This window comes from Salvelinus fontinalis, chromosome 2 (assembly GCF_029448725.1).
Source record: "Salvelinus fontinalis isolate EN_2023a chromosome 2, ASM2944872v1, whole genome shotgun sequence".
NCBI classification, from domain to species: domain Eukaryota; kingdom Metazoa; phylum Chordata; class Actinopteri; order Salmoniformes; family Salmonidae; genus Salvelinus; species Salvelinus fontinalis.
Genome location: NC_074666.1, coordinates 78,799,257 through 78,822,346, shown reverse-complemented (window position 1 = coordinate 78,822,346; position 23,090 = coordinate 78,799,257). Strand labels below are relative to the sequence as shown.

Sequence of the window (23,090 nt, the reverse complement as noted above, 5' to 3'; positions counted from 1 at the left end):
AATTAATTGTGCGACAAATTGCGGTGGAAATTATTTCTTACGCAATTTGATAGAATAATCATCACGTTAAGGTAAATTTGCTATGTTGTGTGGTCCTCCCATTGCAACTTGGTAAAGCATGCAGTTGTCTACACTACAGGGTGCTGAAAGTGCACAGTGATGAACTTGATGCTCCTTTTTAATAAAATTGAGGCTCTTCATTTGTATGCTAGTGACATGATCGGTGCTTAGTTGCCAATTAACAAGTTATCTTGCTCTTATCATATAACCTAACCTATCCAGTGTACACTATCAGCAAACTTGTCTAGAGACCATGCGAACCAGATTGGGCAAATTTGCCATTTAATCGCAACACTGCGTGACAAAACTATCGGTAGAGCGGAAAATGCCATGGAAACACTGACCTTTATTCAGTACATGAAACTTCATCACACAGCCTTTTATCCACAAAAAAAGTGTCTGATAGAAACACCTCTGGTGGGGAAATGCATAATTAAAAAAAAAATAAAAAATGCAGATTTGATCACATTTGTATGAATATCAAATTAGATAGAAACCTAGCTATTATTAAGTATTTTGCCCCCCTCATCCTGAGGTTAATAATTTTCACAGCAAGGCTTGAATTCAACTACACAAGCTCTGAGACACACCAACAGTTGCAGCATATACAATAGGTGAGAAACCATTTCATTCTCAAGAATTTGTATTACGTAAAAATATTTATTCTTAAAACGAAATTACAATTAAGGGAGAGAAACAGTAAAGACATTTCTCTCATCAAGTAGCATCTGGATATGAGAACATTAGATCTGGCTTTTAACACAATTGAAACTCCAATATCAGAGTGGATGGACATTACATATTGTGCTGGAAACAGACCATAGTCCTTCACAATATACTTGTGAGTAGTCCCTTAAGTAAAAAATAAATAAAAATAACTGACAGGACTGCAAGCTACACTATGTCTAAAATGCAGATTGAGCATTCCCACACACTCACCTTGACAATCTCAACATACAGCTAATTATAGTTACCAGCAAGCACTTCAGAATCCTAAAAATAATTCCTTAAAAACAAAACTAAAGATAAAACAGACAAAGTATACCTGTGAAACTCCCATGACGGTTTCCAGACAAGACATACACACTACAAGCACACAGACAAGGACACAAAAAGTTTCATCTGACCTACCAACCTTGTGGAGGCCGGCCATGTTTGAGTTCAGTTCAAGCCTGCTTGATTGGTCGACATGGAGAAAAATCCATAATCAAGGTACAAACTTCTCACAAGCCCTGGAAACATGGATGTTTCAGAACATTTCTAAGGAGGTAATTTCAAAGTCCACCTTGAGGGAATTGATGATAATAGTCCAGAACAAAGCCCCTGTTACAGTCAATGGCTGCATTCACACAGGCAACCCAGTTTGGAGCCCTTTTCCACTAATTAATTGGTCTTTTGACCAATCACATCAGATCTTTTCAGAGCTTATCTGATTGGTCAAAAGACCAATTAGTGGGAAAAAATATCAGAATTGTGCTGCCTATTTAAATGCTGCCAATGTGGCTGTTACTAGGAGTTGGTGAGAAGAGGATACGGAGAAGTGGAGTGTTCAGTAGAGGGCTTCATTGTTGCTGCTTCGTGGCCTCTTGATCTTCTCTATATTTTTCAGGATCATGTCATGTAATGTCACCTGCAAGCGGATGGGGTTTGGTTATTACGGTAAACAAATATCTGCGACAGGCTAACAACATAACGTTGATACAACTTGGTTGAACAGAGCCAGAACTGTGTGCATGTATTGCTCACATATTGATTCCTCAGCTCTGACACAATGATCTTGAGGCTGATGTATTCCTTCTCGTCTATTTCAGTCACCGTGCGCTGGTAGTCCTCCTGCAGACAGACAGATGGTCAACAACGAGAGGACTCAGGGCAGCAGATTGGATGTGGATGTAAACAGTGTGCAGTTAACACTTACCACATGAGGGTACTTTGTAATTTTTGAGACTAGCTTCGCTCTGGTGATGTAATACCTGTTGAAAACAAATGTTTGAGACAGTCCAAGGAACCGCTTTAGATTCATAAGGGATTTTTGTGAGGTAAATAAAACACACAAGGTAGTGTATACTGTGGCATACCTGGAAATTTGGTCCAGGTAAGAGGCTGCCTCTCCTTCCACAGTCCTGAGCTCAGCAACAGTTTCCTCCTGTAAACAGAAACAAGGTCAGCATCATCTGACAGAAAGGCAAAAGAGCGCAAGTACTGCCCCCTAGTGTTGGAGATTTGTTCATGTTTGGAAAAGTAGACTAGAAGCTAGACATGTGAATGTGCATGTCTCTGCACTCATATTGATGGGAAAGTATAATACCTGGATGGATACACCAAAGTTGTTACCATCCTCTATTCTGGGGATTAAGAGCTGGACCCACATTTTGACCTGAGAGTGAGGAGACATACAGATGAGACAGTCATTTCTTAACAGTAGATCTCCACTAAGCAATTCAGAGTGGGAGAGCCCTCAAAAAGCAATCAAATAAATCCCTCAAAGAAAAATGGCTGTGTTTGTGGGTACATACTGTGTTGCATTTCTCTATGAGGGTTCTTATTTCTGGCTTGACTCTTTCGATCAGGTCCACCAGCTGGCCGTTGCTTTTTATCATCCCCCCTGGCATGGCAAACACCTTGGGGCCATCTAGAGAGGTGGGATTGAGAGATCAAACATCCAAGCAGCTTCTAGCTAATATAGAATACTGCAAATCAGTCAAGTGCAGTCTACTATTCTCTTCTATAAAGAAATGTATTGAAGATGAATGGTTATGGCATTGACAGACATTAAGAGATATCAACAAGCGTATTTTACAGTACAACAATGTCATCAGAATTATTATGCAAGTATTAAATGGCATGACAACAGGCAGTCGGGTTTACCTTGACAGTTATCATCATCTAGTCCATCTTCAATTTTCCGTTTTCTGGAATTTTGCTATAAACATTAACCTCGGGTTAACATAGGCATTACTTCTGTTACAGGTCTCCCTTGATCAAAGGGGTTCCACATTTTTCTACCTCAAACAGTAATGGACAAGTGCTTTGAGCACAGTGACCTGCTGAGAGTCAATGAGCCATTCTGTTTATGTCTCATTAACATTCCTTCACAGTGTTATGTTAAAGTGAGTGAGAGACTACTGGTGTTGGCTATCCTCCACTTTGTTCAGGGTAGTCTCTTTTCAGATGTGGAACATACCCTTGTGATCAGACTAATGAAGTTGTTAGGCAGCGCCAATATAAACAAATGCTAGCTAACTGTGGTTGCAGGTCTTTGTTCCAGCCAAGCAGTAACACACCTGATTCTACTTTTTATAGTCTTCAAATCAAGATCTGATTAGCCAAATCAGGTGTGTTACCTGTAACAATGGGGGCGGCAGGTAGCCTATGTTAACTCGAAATGACACAACGACAAAGTTCCAGTTTAACAAAGTTTACTATACTATATGAACACACTATGAGGTAGCCATTACACTCAAGGCCAGCTCCAACAACGACTAGACTTCCTGCGCATGCACACTCTTGACTGAGTGATAGCCCCGTAATAACAGAAATACAGGGATACTTAAAACATGAACTTAACAGCCTAGTGGTTAGAGCATTGGGCCAGTAACCGAAAGGTTGCTAGAATGAATCCCTGAGCTGACAAGGTAAAAATCTGGCATTCTGCCCCTGAACAAGGCAGTTAACCCCCTAGGCCGCTGTTGTAAGAAAAAAAATCATATTTAACTGACTTGCCTAGTTAAATAAAAAAATTAAACATGTAATTGACAAAATCATGTTTGGTATTGAATGTATACACTTTCATGATACTGATTTGATGCAAATGAGAATCCATGAACTTACCACATCTACTCCATCATGGCTATTGTTTAGAATGATTGGGTCGGGTACTTTGACGTTTATCTCTGAGTGGATCTCTTTCAGGTCTGCGACATTCAAAATGGGCTCCTGGAAAGGATGAAGAAATCAAATCAAAGTGTATTTGTCACGCTTTGTAAACGACAGGTGTAGACTAACGTTGAAATGTTTATGGACCCTTACCAAAAATGCAGAGAGAAATTGAAAAATAATACCACATGGAATAATTACACAATGAGTAACAATAACTTGGCTATACTGACTCGATGTGCAGTGGTACGAGGTAATTGAGGTAGATATGTACATATAAGTAGGGGTAAAGTGACTAGGCAACCAGATAGATAATAATAAAAGAGAGTGCAAAAGGTTCAATGCATATAGTCCAGGTAGCTATTTGGTTAACTATTTAACAATCTTATGGCTTGGTGGTAGAATCTGTTCAGGGTCCTGTTGGTTCCAGACTTGGTGCATCAGTACCGCTTGCCGTGTGGTAGCTGAGAGAACAGTCTGACTTGGGTGGCTGGAGTACTTGACAGTTTTTAGGGCCTTCCTCTGACACCGCCTGGTATCGAGGCCCTGAAAGGTAGTGCGTACGACCCAGTGCTTGCGGTCGGATGCCAAGCCGTTGCCATACCAAGCAGTGAGGCAGCCAGCCAAGATGCTCTCAATAGTGCAGCTGTAGAACTTTGAGTATCCGAGGGTCCATGCCAAATATTTTCAGCCTCCTAAATGGGGAAGAGGCGTTGTCATGCCTTCCTCACGAATGTGTTGGTGTGTGTGGAGTAGAGCTGGGTGATATGGACAAAAATCCATAGCACAATAAATTGCCTGAATTGATGCAATAACGATAAGTTATAACAATATGCAGTACAGTTTATTTTTTATTATCTACTACTGGTTTGATGGTTGTAGTCATCAACTGTCCCATTAACAATCACCCATATTAGCAAATGTATTTAACTTCAAATTTCTCTAGTATAGGCTACTTATCGTAATGATTGATATCAACAAAATTCTTGTGATTGGTGTTGATAATTTTCGGTTTATCGTTCCAGCTCTAGTGTGGACCATGTTAATTAGTGATATGGACACAGGAACTTCAGGCTCTCAACCCGCTCCACTACAGCCACGTCGATGGAGGCGTGCTCGGCCCTCCTTTCATGTAGTCCATGATCAGCTCCTTTGCCTTGCTGATGAGGGAGAGGTTGTTGCCGTGGCACCACACTGCCAGGACAACAAGGGTGGTGCCAGGACAACAAGGGCAACGTATCACGACAGAGTGCTCTGCATTAACCTAGATTCTATTTTGACAATGAAAAGTACAACAATAGAATCCCTGTTATTAGAATATGAATTACCTTCAGAAAGCTGTCAAGTTCCAGCAACTTTTTGGGGAAAAAGTCTGCGACCAGGTTTTCAGCCTAGTAAAGAACAAAGTTATTTTTTTATCAATGATCACGTGTCTACCAGCATTAGTATATACATGTTGCCTCCAAACAGTTATTTGTGGTTGTTGGTTAAATTTGTGAAATATTAGACTAGGACCATCAAAAGTCTAAAATAAGAACATGTTGACATAATGTTGATACTCACCTCACCCGTGATCCGCTCTCTGAAGGCGTCAACCTATGAGAAAATAATAATAATAACCCTTTTCGAACACATCTTATGACATGTGAAAGAAAAACCATGTTGAATGACAGTACAATCACACCACGTGTCATTTGATGGAAGCAGCTGTCCTTACCACAATACTTTTTTTCCCGTCGTGTCTTTATCTGTAGCTAGCAGGCGACCTATCTAGTTAAACTTGTACATATGCTAATGTTATCGCTCTCCCCAAGAACTGGTAGTGTTACAGCAGATGAAGTGGTAAATATTTAGTTACTAACGTACTAGCTAATGTTGCTGTTTCTACAGAAAAAGACAGCCCTCGTGCATAAATGTGTGATGCGGGATACTGTAGACAAACAAACAAATCGGTACTGTCCAGTCTCAACAGGATAGATAAACACACACCACTTGACTGAGCTCAGATTTTCTAATAGAACATTCTAAGATTATGTTGTGCTAATAACATAGCTAGCTACTATAAGCAATGAGCAAAATGTAGCTAAGCTCCCTAGCTAGGCCTGGCAAGCATTCTCAATTATTCAACTTCTGCGTCAAAGTAATTGTGAAAACATTACCTTTGTTTTGAGGTCATTGTCTACCTTAATGCCTTTTGAAGACATAATTTGAAATAAATCAAATTAACTGATATAAACAAAAAAAACGGTTTTAAGTGGCTCGTTGTTGCTTTTGCCGCACACTGCTTCGAAATCAAGTTATGACGCAGAAAAGATGCGACTCGTAAAACAACCACGTGGACCAAAAAAAGTATCACTAGCTATTCTTCTCGTGGATTATTTTAAAATACAAGATTATATAATGATTAAAAAAAGTTACGTCCGTGTGTTACATTAACTCTGTGTCCGTGTTTATTTTCGGCGCAGCATTGATTAAAATATGCGTTTCTGTCACGTGATCATATGGGTGTGTTTACATAGCTGATGATGTAAACAGAAAAGACGCCTCATCCGGATAAGTCACATTCCATAAAGGCAGACTATCTGTATTTATCTCGGCAATAGTGATTCATTTTGGTTTTCCTTGATATGTTTTAATTCATAGAAACAAGGAGCAATGGACTTTTACATCAATTTGAAGGTGAATTTCAGGGGGAATGCGAAGAATTTTCTCCTGTCAGGTTCGGAGACGAAGAGTTGGGAGTCAATGGAGGCCATGGTAAGCAAGGATAACGACGCTGGTGTTTTCATAGCAGCATTCATCTTGGCATACCTTTACGGTAGGCTGTTACTGAAACTAAAGCTATCAACCATCGATCGCCGGCCGCTTATTTGCTAAATGTTGAATACCTTGTATAAATGATTGATACCCTGTAGTTGAGAACATTGTTCTAGCTATGACAATCCAGTATTGAACAATTAGGGCCTAATGTTAGCTAGTAGTTACAGCAGCTAGCGATCTAAACGAAGAGAATATCAGTACTACAACAATATCCCAGTCGCAACAACATAATATCGAGCAATGCTAAAATAAGAGGCGCTGCTATTTATAAAAGTGTATATATCACAATAGGCCTACATTTAGCTGAAGATACATTAGACATGAATTTGTTGCCTGCCCTGCAGAGGGCATCCACGTAGATGAGTATACATTTTTATTTCACCTTTATTTAACCAGGTAGGCCAGTTGAGGACAAGTTCTCATTTGCAACTGCGACCTGGCCAAGATAAAGCAAAGCAGTTCGACACATACAACAACACAGAGTTACACATGCAATAAACAAACATACAATCAATAATACAGTAGAAAAAGCGATATACAGTATGTACAAATGAGGTAGGATAAGAGAGGTAAGGCAATAAATAGGCCATGGTGGCGAAGTAATTACAATATAGCAATTTAACACTGGAATGGTAGAATCTGCAGAAGATGAATGTGCAAGTAGAGATACTGGGGTGCAAAGGAGCAAGATAAATAAATAAATACAGTATGGGGATGAGGTTGATTGGATGGGCTATTTACAGATGAGCTATGTACAGGTCCAGTGATCTGTGAGCTACTCTGACAACTGGTGCTTAAAGCTAGTGAGGGAGGTAAGAGTCTCCAGCTTTAGTGAATTTTGTTGTTGTTGCAGTTTGTTCCATATGACATGTGACATGTCAATGGTAACAACAACAGTAAGGAAGACCAGTGACATTCTTGATATGAGCGCTTGAAGCCGTGGCTGTCAAAATAGACTACAAGCAGAACCTGTCTACTCATGGACAATCTCACTGACGTTTGTGGCTGCTTTGCGTGATGTATTGTTGTCTCTACCTTCTTGCCCTTTGTGCTGTTGTCTGTGCCCAATAATGTTTGTACCCTGTTTTGTGCTGCTACCATGTTGTTATGTTGTATTGCTACCATGCTATGTTGTCATGTGTTGCTGCCACGCTATGTTGTTGTCTTAGGTCTCTCTTTATGTAGTGTTGTGTTGTCTTGTCTTGATGTGTGTTTTGTCCTATATTTTAAAATAAAACAATTAAATAATCCCAGCCCCATCCCCGCAGGAGGCCTTTTGGTAGGCCATCATTGTAAATAATAATTTGTTCTTGACTTGCCTAGTTAAATAAAGGTTAAAAAAAATTACAATTAAATGCCCCATTATCATCTATTATTCAGTTACATTTACATTACATTTAAGTCATTTAGCAGACGCTCTTATCCAGAGCGACTTACAAATTGGTGCATTCACCTTATGACATCCAGTGGAACAGCCACTTTACAATAGTGCATCTAGATCTTTTAAGGGGGGGGGGGGGGGGGGGGCAGAAGGATTGCTTTATCCTATCCTAGGTATTCCTTGAAGAGGTGGGGTTTCAGGTGTCTCCGGAAGGTGGTGATTGACTCCGCTGTCCTGGCGTCGTGAGGGAGTTTGTTCCACCATTGGGGTGCCAGAGCAGCGAACAGTTTTGACTGGGCTGAGCGGGAACTGTACTTACTCAGTGGTAGGGAGGCGAGCAGGCCAGAGGTGGATGAACGCAGTGCCCTTGTTTGGGTGTAGGGCCTGATCAGAGCCTGAAGGTACTGAGGTGCCGTTCCCCTCACAGCTCCGTAGGCAAGCACCATGGTCTTGTAGCGGATGCGAGCTTCAACTGGAAGCCAGTGGAGAGAGCGGAGGAGCGGGGTGACGTGAGAGAACTTGGGAAGGTTGAACACCAGACGGGCTGCGGCGTTCTGGATGAGTTGTAGGGGTTTAATGGCACAGGCCGGGAGCCCAGCCAACAGCGAGTTGCAGTAATCCAGACGGGAGATGACAAGTGCCTGGATTAGGACCTGCGCCGCTTCCTGTGTGAGGCAGGGTCGTACTCTGCGGATGTTGTAGAGCATGAACCTACAGGAACGGGCCACCGCCTTGATGTTAGTTGAGAACGACAGGGTGTTGTCCAGGATCACGCCAAGGTTCTTAGCACTCTGGGAGGAGGACACAATGGAGTTGTCAACCGTGATGGCGAGATCATGGAACGGGCAGTCCTTCCCCGGGAGGAAGAGCAGCTCCGTCTTGCCGAGGTTCAGCTTGAGGTGGTGATCCGTCATCCACACTGATATGTCTGCCAGACATGCAGAGATGCGATTCGCCACCTGGTCATCAGAAGGGGGAAAGGAGAAGATTAATTGTGTGTCGTCTGCATAGCAATGATAGGAGAGACCATGTGAGGTTATGACAGAGCCAAGTGACTTGGTGTATAGCGAGAATAGGAGAGGGCCTAGAACAGAGCCCTGGGGGACACCAGTGGTGAGAGCGCGTGGTGAGGAGACAGATTCTCGCCACGCCACCTGGTAGGAGCGACCTGTCAGGTAGGACGCAATCCAAGCGTGGGCCGCGCCGGAGATGCCCAACTCGGAGAGGGTGGAGAGGAGGATCTGATGGTTCACAGTATCGAAGGCAGCCGATAGGTCTAGAAGGATGAGAGCAGAGGAGAGAGAGTTAGCTTTAGCAGTGCGGAGCGCCTCCGTGATACAGAGAAGAGCAGTCTCAGTTGAGTGACTAGTCTTGAAACCTGACTGATTTGGATCAAGAAGGTCATTCTGAGAGAGATAGCAGGAGAGCTGGCCAAGGACGGCACGTTCAAGAGTTTTGGAGAGAAAAGAAAGAAGGGATACTGGTCTGTAGTTGTTGACATCGGAGGGATCGAGTGTAGGTTTTTTCAGAAGGGGTGCAACTCTCGCTCTCTTGAAGACGGAAGGGACGTAGCCAGCGGTCAAGGATGAGTTGATGAGCGAGGTGAGGTAAGGGAGAAGGTCTCCGGAAATAGTCTGGAGAAGAGAGGAGGGGATAGGGTCAAGCGGGCAGGTTGTTGGGCGGCCGGCCGTCACAAGACGCGAGATTTCATCTGGAGAGAGAGGGGAGAAAGAGGTCAGAGCACAGGGTAGGGCAGTGTGAGCAGAACCAGCGGTGTCGTTTGACTTAGCAAACGAGGATCGGATGTCGTCGACCTTCTTTTCGAAATGGTTGACGAAGTCGTCTGCAGAGAGGGAGGGGGGGGGGGGGGGGAGGATTCAGGAGGGAGGAGAAGGTGGCAAAGAGCTTCCTAGGGTTAGAGGCAGATGCTTGGAATTTAGAGTGGTAGAAAGTGGCTTTAGCAGCAGAGACAGAAGAGGAAAATGTAGAGAGGAGGGAGTGAAAGGATGCCAGGTCCGCAGGGAGGCGAGTTTTCCTCCATTTCCGCTCGGCTGCCCGGAGCCCTGTTCTGTGAGCTCGCAATGAGTCGTCGAGCCACGGAGCGGGAGGGGAGGACCGAGCCGGCCTGGAGGATAGGGGACATAGAGAGTCAAAGGATGCAGAAAGGGAGGAGAGGAGGGTTGAGGAGGCAGAATCAGGAGATAGGTTGGAGAAGGTTTGGGCAGAGGGAAGAGATGATAGGATGGAAGAGGAGAGGGTAGCGGGGGAGAGAGAGCGAAGGTTGGGACGGCGCGATACCATTCGAGTAGGGGCAGTGTGGGAAGTGTTGGATGAGAGCGAGAGGGAAAAGGATACAAGGTAGTGGTCGGAGACTTGGAGGGGAGTTGCAATGAGGTTAGTGGAAGAACAGCATCTAGTAAAGATGAGGTCAAGCGTATTGCCTGCCTTGTGAGTAGGGGGGGAAGGTGAGAGGGTGAGGTCAAAAGAGGAGAGGAGTGGAAAGAAGGAGGCAGAGAGGAATGAGTCAAAGGTAGGCATGGGGAGGTTAAAGTCACCCAGAACTGTGAGAGGTGAGCCGTCCTCAGGAAAGGAGCTTATCAAGGCATCAAGCTCATTGATGAACTCTCCAAGGGAACCTGGAGGGCGATAAATGATAAGGATGTTAAGCTTGAAAGGGCTGGTAACTGTGACAGCATGGAATTCAAAGGAGGCGATAGACAGATGGGTAAGGGGAGAAAGAGAGAATGACCACTTGGGAGAGATGAGGATCCCGGTGCCACCACCCCGCTGACCAGAAGCTCTCGGGGTGTGCGAGAACACGTGGGCAGACGAAGAGAGAGCAGTAGGAGTAGCAGTGTTATCTGTGGTGAGCCATGTTTCCGTCAGTGCCAAGAAGTCGAGGGACTGGAGGGACGCATAGGCTGAGATGAGCTCTGCCTTGTTGGCCGCAGATCGGCAGTTCCAGAGGCTACCGGAGACCTGGAACTCCACGTGGGTCGTGCGGGCTGGGACCACCAGGTTAGGGTGGGCGCGGCCACGCGGTGTGAAGCGTTTGTATGGTCTGTGCAGAGAGGAGAGAACAGGGATAGACAGACACATAGTTGACAGGCTACAGAAGAGGCTACGCTAATGCAAAGGAGATTAGAATGACAAGTGGACTGCACGTCTCGAATGTTCAGAAAGTTAAGCTTACGTTGCAAAAAAATAAATAAAATAAAAGATCTTATTGACTAAAATGATATAGTACTGCTGGCTGGTGAAGTAGCCTGGCTAGCAGTGGCTGCGTTGTTGAAAGTGAAGCTGGCTAGGTAACCTCGACAATTTCTCTAAATTTCTCTAAACTACACAATTATCATGGATACAAGGACAGCAAAGACAACTAGCTAACACTACGCTAATCAAGTCGTTCCGTTGTAATGTAAGTTTCTACAGTGCTGCTATTCGGTAGAAGTTGGCTAGCTAGCAGTGTTAGCTAGCAGTGTTGGCTAGGTGGGAGGACGGCAGCGCGGCAGGCGAAAATAGCCGGCTAGCTAACCGATAATTACTCAAAGCTACACAATTATCTTAGATACAAAGATAGCAAAGACAACTATGTAGCTAGCTAACACTACACAAATCAAGTCGTTCCGTTGCAATGCAATCGTTTCTACAGTGCTGCTAATCGGTGGCTAGCTGGCTAGCTAGCAGGGTTGACTACGTTACGTTACGACGAGAATACCTGGCTAGCGAACCTCAGCGAACCTCGATAACTACACAATTATCTTTGATACAAATACGGCTATGTAGCCAGCTAAGTAGCTAGCTAAGATCAAACAAATCAAAGATAGCAAAGACAACTGTGTAGCCAGCTAACACTACACTAATCAAGTCGTTCCGCTGTAATGCACTCGTTTCTACAATGCTGCTATTCGGTGGCTAGCTGGCTAGCTAGCAGTGTTGGCTACGTTACGTTAGGGCGAAAATAGCTGGCTAGCGAACCTGAATAACTACACAATTATGTTTGATACAAAGACGGCTATGTAGCTAGCTAAGATCAAACAAATCAAACCGTTGTACTGTAATGAAAATGAAAATCAAACCGTTGTACTATAATGAAATGAATGAAAAGTTATACTACTATTCGGTAGACGGTGGACGTTTGCTAGCTGGCTGCTGGGCAGATAGCAGTGTGGACTACGATAGACGACGAAACACGATAATTACGCAATTATCTTTGATACACAGACGGCTATGTAGCTAGCTAAGAAGAAATTGCTAAGGTTAGACAAATCAAACCGTTGTACTATAATGAAATGTAATGAAAATGGTTGCATCATTTTGGGATGAATTCATATTTACCCCAGTGACACTTTATTGACAACAGTCAGGCTATTGAGATAGAGGGCTACACTGCATGCTACAGTTAATGTTGCTAGTTCTCTGTGGTCCTCATTTCCTTTTCATGAATACAATAACAGAACATATTACTTGCCTATGATAGCTTGGTTCATGTTAGTACTGTACTCTATTTGACGTCAGTATGTGGGGGGTATTGATTCGAGGGCGAGTCTGGCTTATGATACTTGAGGCTTCCGCCTCTCACTCCAGGGTTTGACAGCCCTGCCATATGATGTCAAAATAAACATTTGAGCCAAGCCACCTCATCTGATAACGTCCCCTTATGCCAAGATGTGTCACTTTTCAAAGCAAGCCAATAAAATATCTTGCAATGGGCTGAATTCTCTCTCTTCCCACAGTAAAATGAGAAATCTTAATGTCAGTGAGTGCAAGGTGAATGGTGGATGCCAGTTGTTGTTTTTCCTATAAGGTGAGCTTATGAGACTGTTTCCTCTGACTCTCCTGGCAGCAGCAAGCTGACTCCATTGTCACTCCGCTGTCCAGTCACCAGTCACGGAGTTCATCCTCATTGAAATTGCCATTGTGTCTCCATGTTGCCATGGCATTGCCTTCAAGGAGACCAGTCTATTTTCCTTTCAGGCATCATATGCTACATCATAGCCCTGATTGTTCATTCAATTAGCAAATATGGGATACTACGGCATAGCATAAATATAACCGTGATAACATGATTGATTTTTGGCTCTCCTTGAAATGATCACTTTTATGTCATTTGGAGGCATCTGTCCTTTGCCTGAGAAACAGCTTGCTAAATCATGTAGTACACTGGTTGGTTTATAGATTATGTCTTTTGTCTACAGGTGAAAAGGTCCTTTGGCCTGTGTAATCTACAAGTTACTTATTTTGATGAGGAGAATGAGGAGGTGAGTGAGAGCAAAGAGTTACGGCAATGTTCATTTGTTGGGAATGGTAATATAATGCTATTACAATGTTGTTACAATACATTTCCGTTTTGTGTTTCAGGTATCCATAAACAGCCAAAGTGAGTAGTAAAGCACTAAACATAATATTGTGTTATGTTTTGTACCAAATATAATATTAGTTAGTTGTTCAATGTAACATGTCCAATAATTATATTTTTCCTCTTCTAGTGGAGTATGAGGAGGCATTAAAGGTAGGTGGTAACTTAAATCTGACTCCTGTCCCTGCTTAGGCCTTATGCTGACAAAAGGTTCAAGTGAAGTGGAACTGTTACCTGAAGCAGGATCCAAAATACGCCTTCAAGTAACAAAGCAATACATTAACCATCATTCCTCTCTGTTGATTTCATCAGAGTGCATCCAGGCAAGGGAACCGGCTGCACATGAATGTGTATGAGACCAGGGGTCAGCCCACGCGCGTGCCGGCCAAGGCCAGTGGAGGGGAGCCCAAGAGAGGGTTCCGTCCCCCACAGCACTGCCCAACCCTGGCTCAAGTGGTGAGCCGGAAGGTCCAGGCTGCTGTCCCCGAACAGGGCATGGTAAGGACAGAGCTATAGATATGCACACTACTGTATACTTCCTACTTAATAGTGCTGAGCGATTAACCAACATTTTGGTTATGTTTCGGTTTTTAAACAACTAATTGACCGATGTTGGTTAAATTATAGGGACCGAGTGGTGCAGCGGTCCAAGGCACAGCCTCGCAGTGTTAGAGGCATCACTACAGACCCAGGTTCGATCCCGGGCTGTATCACAACTGGCCGTGATCGTGAGTCCCATAGGGCGGCGCACAATTGGCCCAGTGTCGTCCGGGTTTGGCCGGGGTAGGCCGTCATTGTAATATAAGAATTTGTTCTTAACTGACTTGCCTATTTAAATAAAGGTTAAAAAAAAAGTTATTTATTTATTTGATTTCCATTTCATTCGTTTGCGCACTTCCATTTCGCTCAATGCGCACATCTCACAGTTTCTCTAGTGATAAATTAGATCCAGCCTGAACTGTGTGCTGTAGAAGGGAGTTGAAGATTCCGAATGGCCCATATTCTACATAGTTTAGCGCATACAATGTGGTAATTAACTACAATGACCATAATCCATTGCTTGAGGTGATATAGAGAGCAACTGTTGCTTTGTGAGGTACCTCTACCAGAAAATACACGATCTGAGTGGTAGTTGCTATTTAGCAGTCATAAAAGTATGCCTTATTTACTTTCAAGAACTACATTTTTTGATTTTGTCAGACTGCATAGGCAGCAGCTCTATAGAGAAGAGATGACTTGAAATGAAATAATAAAGTAATCAAATAAAACAAATGTAATATACACAACAACTGAAATATTTTATTAAAGTTCGGTGAATAAATGATGGTTGATAAGCAGTAATGGGCAGTCACTACCTTCATGGGATTTTTATTAATTGCTTTAGTCTGTGTTACAGCATTCAACCCACATAATGCATAGTGTATTTAATGTTGTTTTTATAATCGAATCGACATCGAAGTACTAATTGCTCAGCACTATTACTTTATATAGCTAATTCTTTCAAATTGAATGAGCTTTTGTGTCATTAGGTATTCGTTTAATACAAGTAAAGACCAAACTAAGTCATTGCATGTCCTAAAATAAATATGGCTTAATTGTCTGATTTCTCACCGATGTGTTGCTACTTTGGTTTCCAAGGTGATCATGAAAGAACTAAAGGGGACCAAAGAGGAAGATAAGACACCTCCAGCATGGTTTACATCTTACATGGAGAAGGTGAGAAGATGACTTGGAAATTACTGTGGTTTTATCTTCAATGAATGCACTATTTAGAATCATACCACTTAACCTTGACATTTATATGGTTGTATGTGTATATTTTATAGATGAAATTAAGCTAACCAGTAACCCAAACTCTTGTCATCCAGTTCAAAGACCAAGTAGTGAGGGAGGCAGTGGAGAAGATCTGTCGGGAGTTCTCGGGCCAGTGCTGCATCCACAAGCCCATTGGAGCTGAGGCCCAGATCCCTGAGGTGACCTCCTCCACCCTGCCTGGGGGTCCTAGTTCCACCCCTGCCTGCAGCAGCTGCCGGGGCCAGACCGCTGGGGGAGGATACCAGTGCAGGTGAGAAGGGGAGGAGGAGAAGAGAGGTGGCTCAGAGAGAGACTAGGGAGGACATTGACAAATGTGAATTAGTTAAAATGTGAGTAAAGGTAAATAAACACCAATGTAATCAGATATTTCTTACATGTTTCTGTAAATAGCCTACTCCCACTTACTTTTCATTTAGTGCCTCCAACATACATTGTGTTGCTCCAAAACAAACAAATTCCTTTGTTCAGTTGTCGTTTCCATTTCTTCAGTATGCGAAACCTAAGAAGATCACTTTAAAATAATCAGAAGGCCCTTTGTTTGGTGTGCTGCTCCCTGAATGTCTGGTTTCTTTTTCCCAGTGTGTGTACGTCCTGCACACTGTGTGAGCCCTGCAGCTTCTCCCATGACCCCAGCCACAACCTGGTGAGAGCCAGAACACCCCTCTCCATCCCTGAGCACGGTTCACCAGCCCCAGACCACAGCAGGTAAGACCAGGGTTGGAAAATATTACATATTGTAACAGTTACATATATTCCGTTTTTGGAACCTCATTTAATGCTTATGGGGTGCCAATGTTAATTAATTCTTGTTTTTGGGGCTGCTATGGTTTGATATGAGAAATTACTCTCCATTTTGGGGGTTGTTTTGTATTTGTAATTTTCAATCCTACAATGATCATTGTCATCAGAAAGTTGTCAGAACTGTATCTGTCCTATGATGGCCAATCAGAAACCCTTGCATTCATTCTCCCCTTCCCTACCTCGTCCCCAGGTTCTACCGGCGAGGGGACCGGAGCTTCCATAAGGCGGAGAAGCAGCGCCTGAAGGCTGAGAAGCGTCAGCTGAAGGCGGAGGTAAAGGAGATCAGGAAGCAGCTGAAGATGGAAAGGAGGGGCCTGCAGTGGAGTGCCGCCGGAGACGGGAGCTCCTCCCCCGTCCTGCTCCAACCCAGGGCCACCCAGGCCAACAGCCCGGAGTACGTCTTAAAGGGACAGTTCACCAAAATTAGATGAAAGTAGATACGGCTTGGTATTCAGTGTATCTTGAGCTCAAATCAGTGAGAGGCACAGGTCTTGTCTCTAGTTAGACTGCTGTCAAAAGGAGGGAAAGGACAAAGAGAGTTGTGCTTTGGAGAGAGATGTTCTGTGGTTTAATAGTGTATTTTGGCGCTTTGTCCCCTAGGCGTCCCAAGCGGCCCTGCCCTCTGGTGGTGCCAGCCATGACGGCCCTGTTCCTGGACGAGAACCTGCCTGATGGGACTCGTCTTCGCCCGGGCACCAAGTTCATCAAGTACTGGAAGATGAGAAACACTGGCAGCGTGAGCTGGAGCACTGAAACCAAGGTACTATTATGGGATGAGGATGCACCTGGGATATGCACATTATCTGAGGTTACCATTGACAGCCACAGTAATCTTAGCAGAAAGAAAGGACACGACGATGAGAGCTAGACTGTCAATGTATTACCTTTCTCCCCCCCCCTCGCTCTCTCTACCCCCATCTCCTTCTTAGCTGAAGTTCATGTGGGGGAATCTGGCGGTGGCGTCGGGCGACCGCTGGCGTGAGGTGGCTGTGCCTTTCCTGCAGCCAGGTCAGGTGGGTGTGGTAAGTGTGGCACTATGCGCCCCTGCCCTGGAAGGCTCATACACCTCCCATTGGCGTCTGGCACACGGTGGGGAGCAGTTTGGCCCTCGCGTCTGGTGCAGCATTGTGGTGGACCCCCTGGCGCCTGCAGCCGTGATGGCAGATGGCGTGCTGGTGTCGCCCTGCGTCACCCCACAGGCAAGTCCACTCACCCGCTTGACTTTTGTTCTCAGTGGCCAATCCCAAACTGCTATACAATGCTGTAGTTCTCTGGAAAAGGTGGTAGTAATCTCAGTTAAGTATGTATTCTGTCTGGATAACATATATTTTGATCTGCTGGTGCTCTACAGGGGAAGAACCCCCTCTCCACAGATAAGGGTGGGAAGTCTTGTGCTGTAGCCTCTAGGGATCAAGTACTCATGTCAGTGGACCAAGACGAACGAGAATACTACATTCCCTCTGTGGACTTGCTGACAGCCCAGGACTTACTTTCCTTTGAGCTGCTGGACATCAACATTGTTCAGGAACTAGAGAGCGTGCCCAACAACACCCCGGCAGGTAAGCCTTCCATTGCTATTCACATGCTAAATCTGCAGGGTGTTCCTAATCAGTTGACTCCACTTAGGGTCTCTCCGTCTCCTTTTCTGAATTTCTCTCTCATTCTCTCTGTCTCTTCCACACAGATATGACCCCGTGCATATCCCCATTGCCCCATGACAGTCCCCTGCAGGAGAAGCCCACCCTGCGGTTGATCCAGGAGGAAGCAGAGGCCCATCAGGCCCAGGGAGTCACAAGCATCCAGCCGTCTCAGGGCCTGGGGCCAGGGGCGGAGGGGGGCCGGGTTCCAGCCCAGGAGGAGGGAGAGGAGGATATGAGCGGGACTCAGTTTGTGTGTGAGACGGTGATGCGCTCGCTCACACTGGAGGAGGCCCCAGACCAAACACCCCTGCATGGGAACTGCCCCGTCAAAGGTGAGTTTTTATTAATTAGTTCCATATGAAGCCTATGTTAATACCAGGACCATAACATTGTGTAAACAAAATTCCTTTCCCGGATCTTCAGTGGTCCGCCCAGCAGCCCAAGGTGGCTCCGCCTCCTCTTCTCTTAAAGGGAAAGGTGTTGAGAAGCGTTTGGAGGTGAGGTCCGAGAAAACCCGGGACATATCCCCCGTGGCCCCAGCCCTAGCACCACCCCAGCTGGCTATACCAGAGCTGATGATGCCAGGTGATTGGCCCAACTTATCCACCTGTTTTCAATGAGTTGATTGGTTGATAAATACCACTTGAGCTCAAATCTGGGCCCTGTTGTCAGGTAAAAAACAACAATTAAATAGTTTGACCGTTTGCAGATGAGGGACTGGAGTCAGACATCGAGAGCATCTGTATGGACGCCAGAGGGGACAAAGACAAGGGCGAAGATAAAGGAGAGTTGACAGAGGGGAACAGGGGCGCCCGCAGCCGTTCCTCCTCAGCCTCATCCGAGGATTACATCATCATCCTCCCTGACTGCTTCGACACCAGCCGCCCGCTGGGAGAGTCCATGTACAGCTCCGCCCTCTCCCAGCCTGGCGACGCCCCCGACACGCCCACAGACCCCGACCGCCAGGGCCGTACCACTCCCGAGGGGGAGCAAGATGAAGCAGAAGAGACCGTTTCAGGCTCCAGCAGCGCCAACGATATGCTGTGCACCTCCCAGACGTTGGACGCCGTGCCCCTAACCCCTGTGGTGGTGGCACCCCCTCGGCTCAACTCAGCTCTTACACCCAGGTGAGAAACCATGGGCCAGCTGTGCTTGGAAATAGGTTTACAGTGCTATTACACATTTTGACAGTGCTAAATTGCTGAGATGTTCCAAAATGTAGACATATATTGTTGGTGTTGTCTTCAGCCTAGACAGCAATGATCAGACCGAGGCAGCAGCAGAGTCCCTGGACAGGACTGAGGTCTACCAGCAGGGAGAGTCAGAGAATGGTAAGGAACACACACGGTCACATACTGAACAGTAGTTCTATCAACTAAAGGAAACAGCGTTTTTGCTCGTTTCATGAAGGCAGTTGGGCCTAACTGACGACAATGCCCTAACTAATAATGTTTTCTGCTTGCTGCAGTGCCTTTTTGCTGTCTGATCATTTAGCGGTAATATCCAAAGTACAATGTCTGCTTGGTTCTAACAAACACAAGTACTAAGCACTAGATCAATGGCTATGGAGTAGAGGTCTGCTTGGAGTCATTCTTGTCAAAGAGCACCTTCTATACACTCCCCTCTTGAGCTCTACAACTTATCCATATGAGCATACCGGTATATCCTTTTCCCAGAACATAACCAACCAGTCATCTCTGTGGTTGTGTCTGAAAGGTTCCAAGCAGCCAGACAGCCAACCAGACAGCCCATCTGCTTCTGGTGACTCAGAAGACAACTCCGAAGACCCTAGGTGGGACCCTGATGTGCAACTCAGTCAGTTCAGATGCTAATATTTTCTGAGATGTCTTGTTAAAGAGATTGTTAAAGTGGAACGTAAATTTAATGATGTTAAGTGTTGGCTGACCAGAAACAAAATGGTGTCAGTAAGACTCACTCCCTGGCCCTCTCTGTCGGTCTTGTTCCTTCTAGGCACCCAGGCATCACTGGAGGCCTGGTGAAAGGAGCCCTGTCTGTCGCAGCATCCGCCTACAAGGCTCTGTTCACTGGGCAGCCTGGCCCAGTGCAGGTCAGTCCTCCATTCACTTCCTACAGTGCTGTTAATGATGGCATTCAAGGTCATCCTTTTTGCAATCTCAGAAGATTGCTCTATCATATTAACATGGTGGTTGAGACATCGAACTGGAATGCCACCATTGTAAGGCTACTTTAGCATGTCATTACTGACTATCAGAGTCAAGTTAGTATCTAGGAGGTGTATTTTAAACAGTATGCTGTCCTTCCTGCAGCCCCCAGTGGATGGAGCCACCCAGGACACCATGATGGGGGTGCTGGTGGAGATGGGCTTTGGTGACCGGCCGCTCAACCAGCGGCTGCTGAAGAAACACAACTACAACCTGCTGGACGTGGTCAACGAACTGGTCCAGATGACCGACAATGACTGGTACTCCACCCGCTACTGAGGAGAGAGGGAGGAGGAGGAGCTGGGGTGTCGTCATGGGTGTAACCTCTGCCGCCTTGACCTCTTTTGGCTCTTCTTCCTCTCTTTTAGATTTGGCCAAAGTATGACAGGAGGTATCCTGATTATGACCTAAAGAGACATTCACATGGACTTTGGGATATTTAGACTATCAAATAGCTACAGTATGTATGTAGATTCATTTAACATGGCCGTTTCTGGCTGTTAGCTTTTGCATAGGAAAGGGGGAGACTGAAGGGGGGTAGATGAGGTGGGCTACTCTTTCCAGGAGAACACCTTCATTGCTGTGGTAACAAATGGCAAACATATCACAAGTTGCTATCGCCGAGCCATTCCTGTTAAACAGTATACTCACCCTTGAAGTCATAGATTGGAATACAGGCTGAATATGCAGCCATAGACCAGGTATATTCAACAAGAGTTACAGTATGTGTAAGTTTAGCTGAAGGGGTGTTGGGTGTAATATTTATCACAGAGCCAGAACCATATAGGTCTTACGATATGATAAGCTGTGGCAATAGTCAACATTGTATGACGTTAATCACCTTCATAGAGTGTTTGAATAGTGGACACGTCAGGTCCTCGTTCCAAGCGTGAATGACTGTCAGTGTTGGAGAATGCTATGCTTCTTTCAGATCACAGCAATTAAACACACACACACACCCACATGCTTAAACCTTTCTCAGCTTAACTGTTCAAAGTATCAGTGTACTGTAGACATATGATGTGTCTTATTGATTGAAGATAATCATTCCCCTACTTTCTGTGATGTCGTGCCATGGCTGACAACATGCTATGGATATTTGTGCGTAATGGTGTACACATTAAGTATTTTTGAAATGAGGACCATTACATTGATGCAGTCCATTTAATTCCATTTTCAGAGGGTTATTTAATCACCATTCTTAACTAGGAGTATATTTGGGTTTAAAAATAATCATGTAAATATAATATACAAATGTTTTTTTGTTGCACATGGAAGACATAAATATTGATGCAAACCCAAAAGACTAGCTGCTCAAGAAGTGAAGGACGTAATCATTTTTAAGATCCTGTTGAAGGGATTTTATTTATCAAGAAATGAATGAACCTCCTTTACAAAATGTCTTCAATCTGCTCTATATTGTCCTGAGGGAGGGGGGTTCTTTTCAGAACCATACAGGGGGCCTGGTGATCATGATATATCAAAAGCATTGACTCGTTCCACTTGGTATCATTCTTTAAACTTGGTATAATTTTTTACACTTGGTATCATTCTTTCAAAAAATGTACGTCAAGTTCTTTCACTGCTTGATTTCAGTTTTCAAGTTTTATGTAACAAGTTTGAAATGCTTTTATTATTTTCCAATATGGAAATGCTAACGTGTTTCAGGTCATCCTAGGAGGTCATCTTTGTTGTTAAAAGAGTTTTTGTTTTAGAGTTGATTGCTTGAGGGCTGTTTTGGAAATGTAAAGGAAGATTTGCCTGTGTTCTTCTGGTTGAAGCTTTCTCACGTCATTGTGCTTGAATTTCCACTATTCTAATATGTTTATATTTGAAGAAAAGATACTGGAAAGGTTTGCTTAAGTCTTGTACACTAAGGGGAACTTGACAGGGTTGTGAGCATTGTGAAAAAGAATTAACACTTAGTGGCCAGTCATAATGTAGCAAATTGATATTGGTAAAAATCATTAGTACTATTTTGGTATAGTATAGTCTTAATGGTTCTTAGGGTTTGTCTTACCAAAGGATGTGTCTGCTAAATGACTAAAATGTACAGTCCTACCAGGTGATGGTATCTGATTTATTGCCACTTATGAGTCAACTTTTAGGGTGTCAAGGAGAAATGGAATTCAAGGACAATAAGGATTGTGGAATTAAAATGTAAAAGTAAGCTTTTCCCATAGTGGAAAACTATATGTCATAAATTATGGCAGGTTAATGGAGGTCAGAAACAGTGCGATTCATAGATTTCTCAGCACATGTACTTGAAACATTCATACCTTCCATATATGGGCAGGATATTTTCATAGAGGGTGAAGAATGACAACTCCAAAAAGTTTTTGGGGAGGGATAATGTGCAGTTTGTCTGAACTCTTTCTGTGTTGCACTTAAAAGACTTGCCTGGAACCCTGACTTTGAATTGCATTGAATTCTAGGTCGGGCAGAATTTAGCATTTGAATCAGGAAAAGTTTATACTCATGACCTCTACAAGCCAGAATGTTGAATAAAATGATATTTTAATGTACTTTACCGGCATGCACACATGATAAAAATACATGCATTACTTGCCGAGCTCGTGCACGTGTTTAAATGGTTTTGCGCACGCTTCCGGTGATAGGAATCTTAATGTAATTCTACTTTTCTGTGGATATTGTCTCACATTCCTTCCACCAAAAGGACCAACCACACAGACAACCGGTTAAAGTACGTAAAAACAATTTTATTCAACATTCTGGCTTGTAGAGATTCAAACGCTCATTTCTGCCTACCTAGAATTCAATGCAATTCAATGTTGGGTTTCCAGGCAATTAAAAGACATAGGCTACCTGTGATGTACAAATATCTGTCTCTAATAAAAGTCACTACACTTAGATGTCACTTCTTTTTTGAATAAGGCTAAATAAAAAATATTGAAATGATCACATACACAAAAACATAACCAGGAATCAATGTATTTATTTGACTTTGTTTAAAAAAACATTGAGTAGGCAACCTATTAAAGATGCACTATGCAGAAATTGTTTAGCCATTTTCTGGTTGCTAACATTTGCCTAATTTCAGTTTGTGACTAAAGGAGCAAGTGCAGTGCAAAACAATAATTGTACCATCTAAACCACTTAAATATTTTCCATAACCAAAAATATTGTATTTTCAG

At 44.0% G+C, this 23,090-nt stretch overlaps 2 protein-coding genes across 3 annotated transcripts; one reads left to right on the top strand and one right to left on the bottom strand.

Moving 5' to 3' along the window:
* Nucleotides 1-386: 386 nt before the first annotated feature.
* Nucleotides 387-6,372, bottom strand: LOC129827756 (proteasome activator complex subunit 3-like). Its single transcript, XM_055888894.1, has 11 exons — nt 6,096-6,372; nt 5,500-5,532; nt 5,265-5,327; nt 3,892-3,996; nt 2,929-2,983; nt 2,577-2,692; nt 2,369-2,437; nt 2,139-2,206; nt 1,979-2,033; nt 1,807-1,893; nt 387-1,690 (listed from the first exon to the last, which is right to left on the bottom strand). The coding sequence occupies exons 1-11, from the start codon at nt 6,138-6,140 to the stop codon at nt 1,610-1,612; spliced, it is 777 nt and encodes a 258-aa protein (XP_055744869.1). The 5' UTR covers nt 6,141-6,372; the 3' UTR covers nt 387-1,609.
* A 72-nt stretch (nt 6,373-6,444) lies between these two features.
* On the top strand, nt 6,445-22,806 carry LOC129827748 (next to BRCA1 gene 1 protein-like). 2 transcript variants are annotated; one of them, XR_008755217.1, is made up of 19 exons: nt 6,445-6,693; nt 13,336-13,398; nt 13,499-13,517; nt 13,627-13,649; nt 13,809-13,994; nt 15,135-15,212; nt 15,365-15,561; nt 15,891-16,016; nt 16,303-16,506; nt 16,713-16,872; nt 17,042-17,311; nt 17,464-17,671; nt 17,797-18,084; nt 18,176-18,337; nt 18,462-18,879; nt 19,001-19,083; nt 19,469-19,567; nt 19,724-19,820; nt 20,041-20,126. XR_008755217.1 is itself a non-coding variant. In XM_055888877.1 (19 exons), exons 1-19 carry the CDS (start codon nt 6,592-6,594, stop codon nt 20,212-20,214), a joined length of 2,934 nt encoding a protein of 977 aa, XP_055744852.1. In that variant the 5' UTR covers nt 6,446-6,591; the 3' UTR covers nt 20,215-22,806. The 2 variants fall into 2 exon arrangements, 1 of the variants encoding a protein (XP_055744852.1); XM_055888877.1 differs by having other exon boundaries at nt 6,446-6,693; nt 19,469-19,544; nt 20,041-22,806.
* Nucleotides 22,807-23,090: the final 284 nt, after the last annotated feature.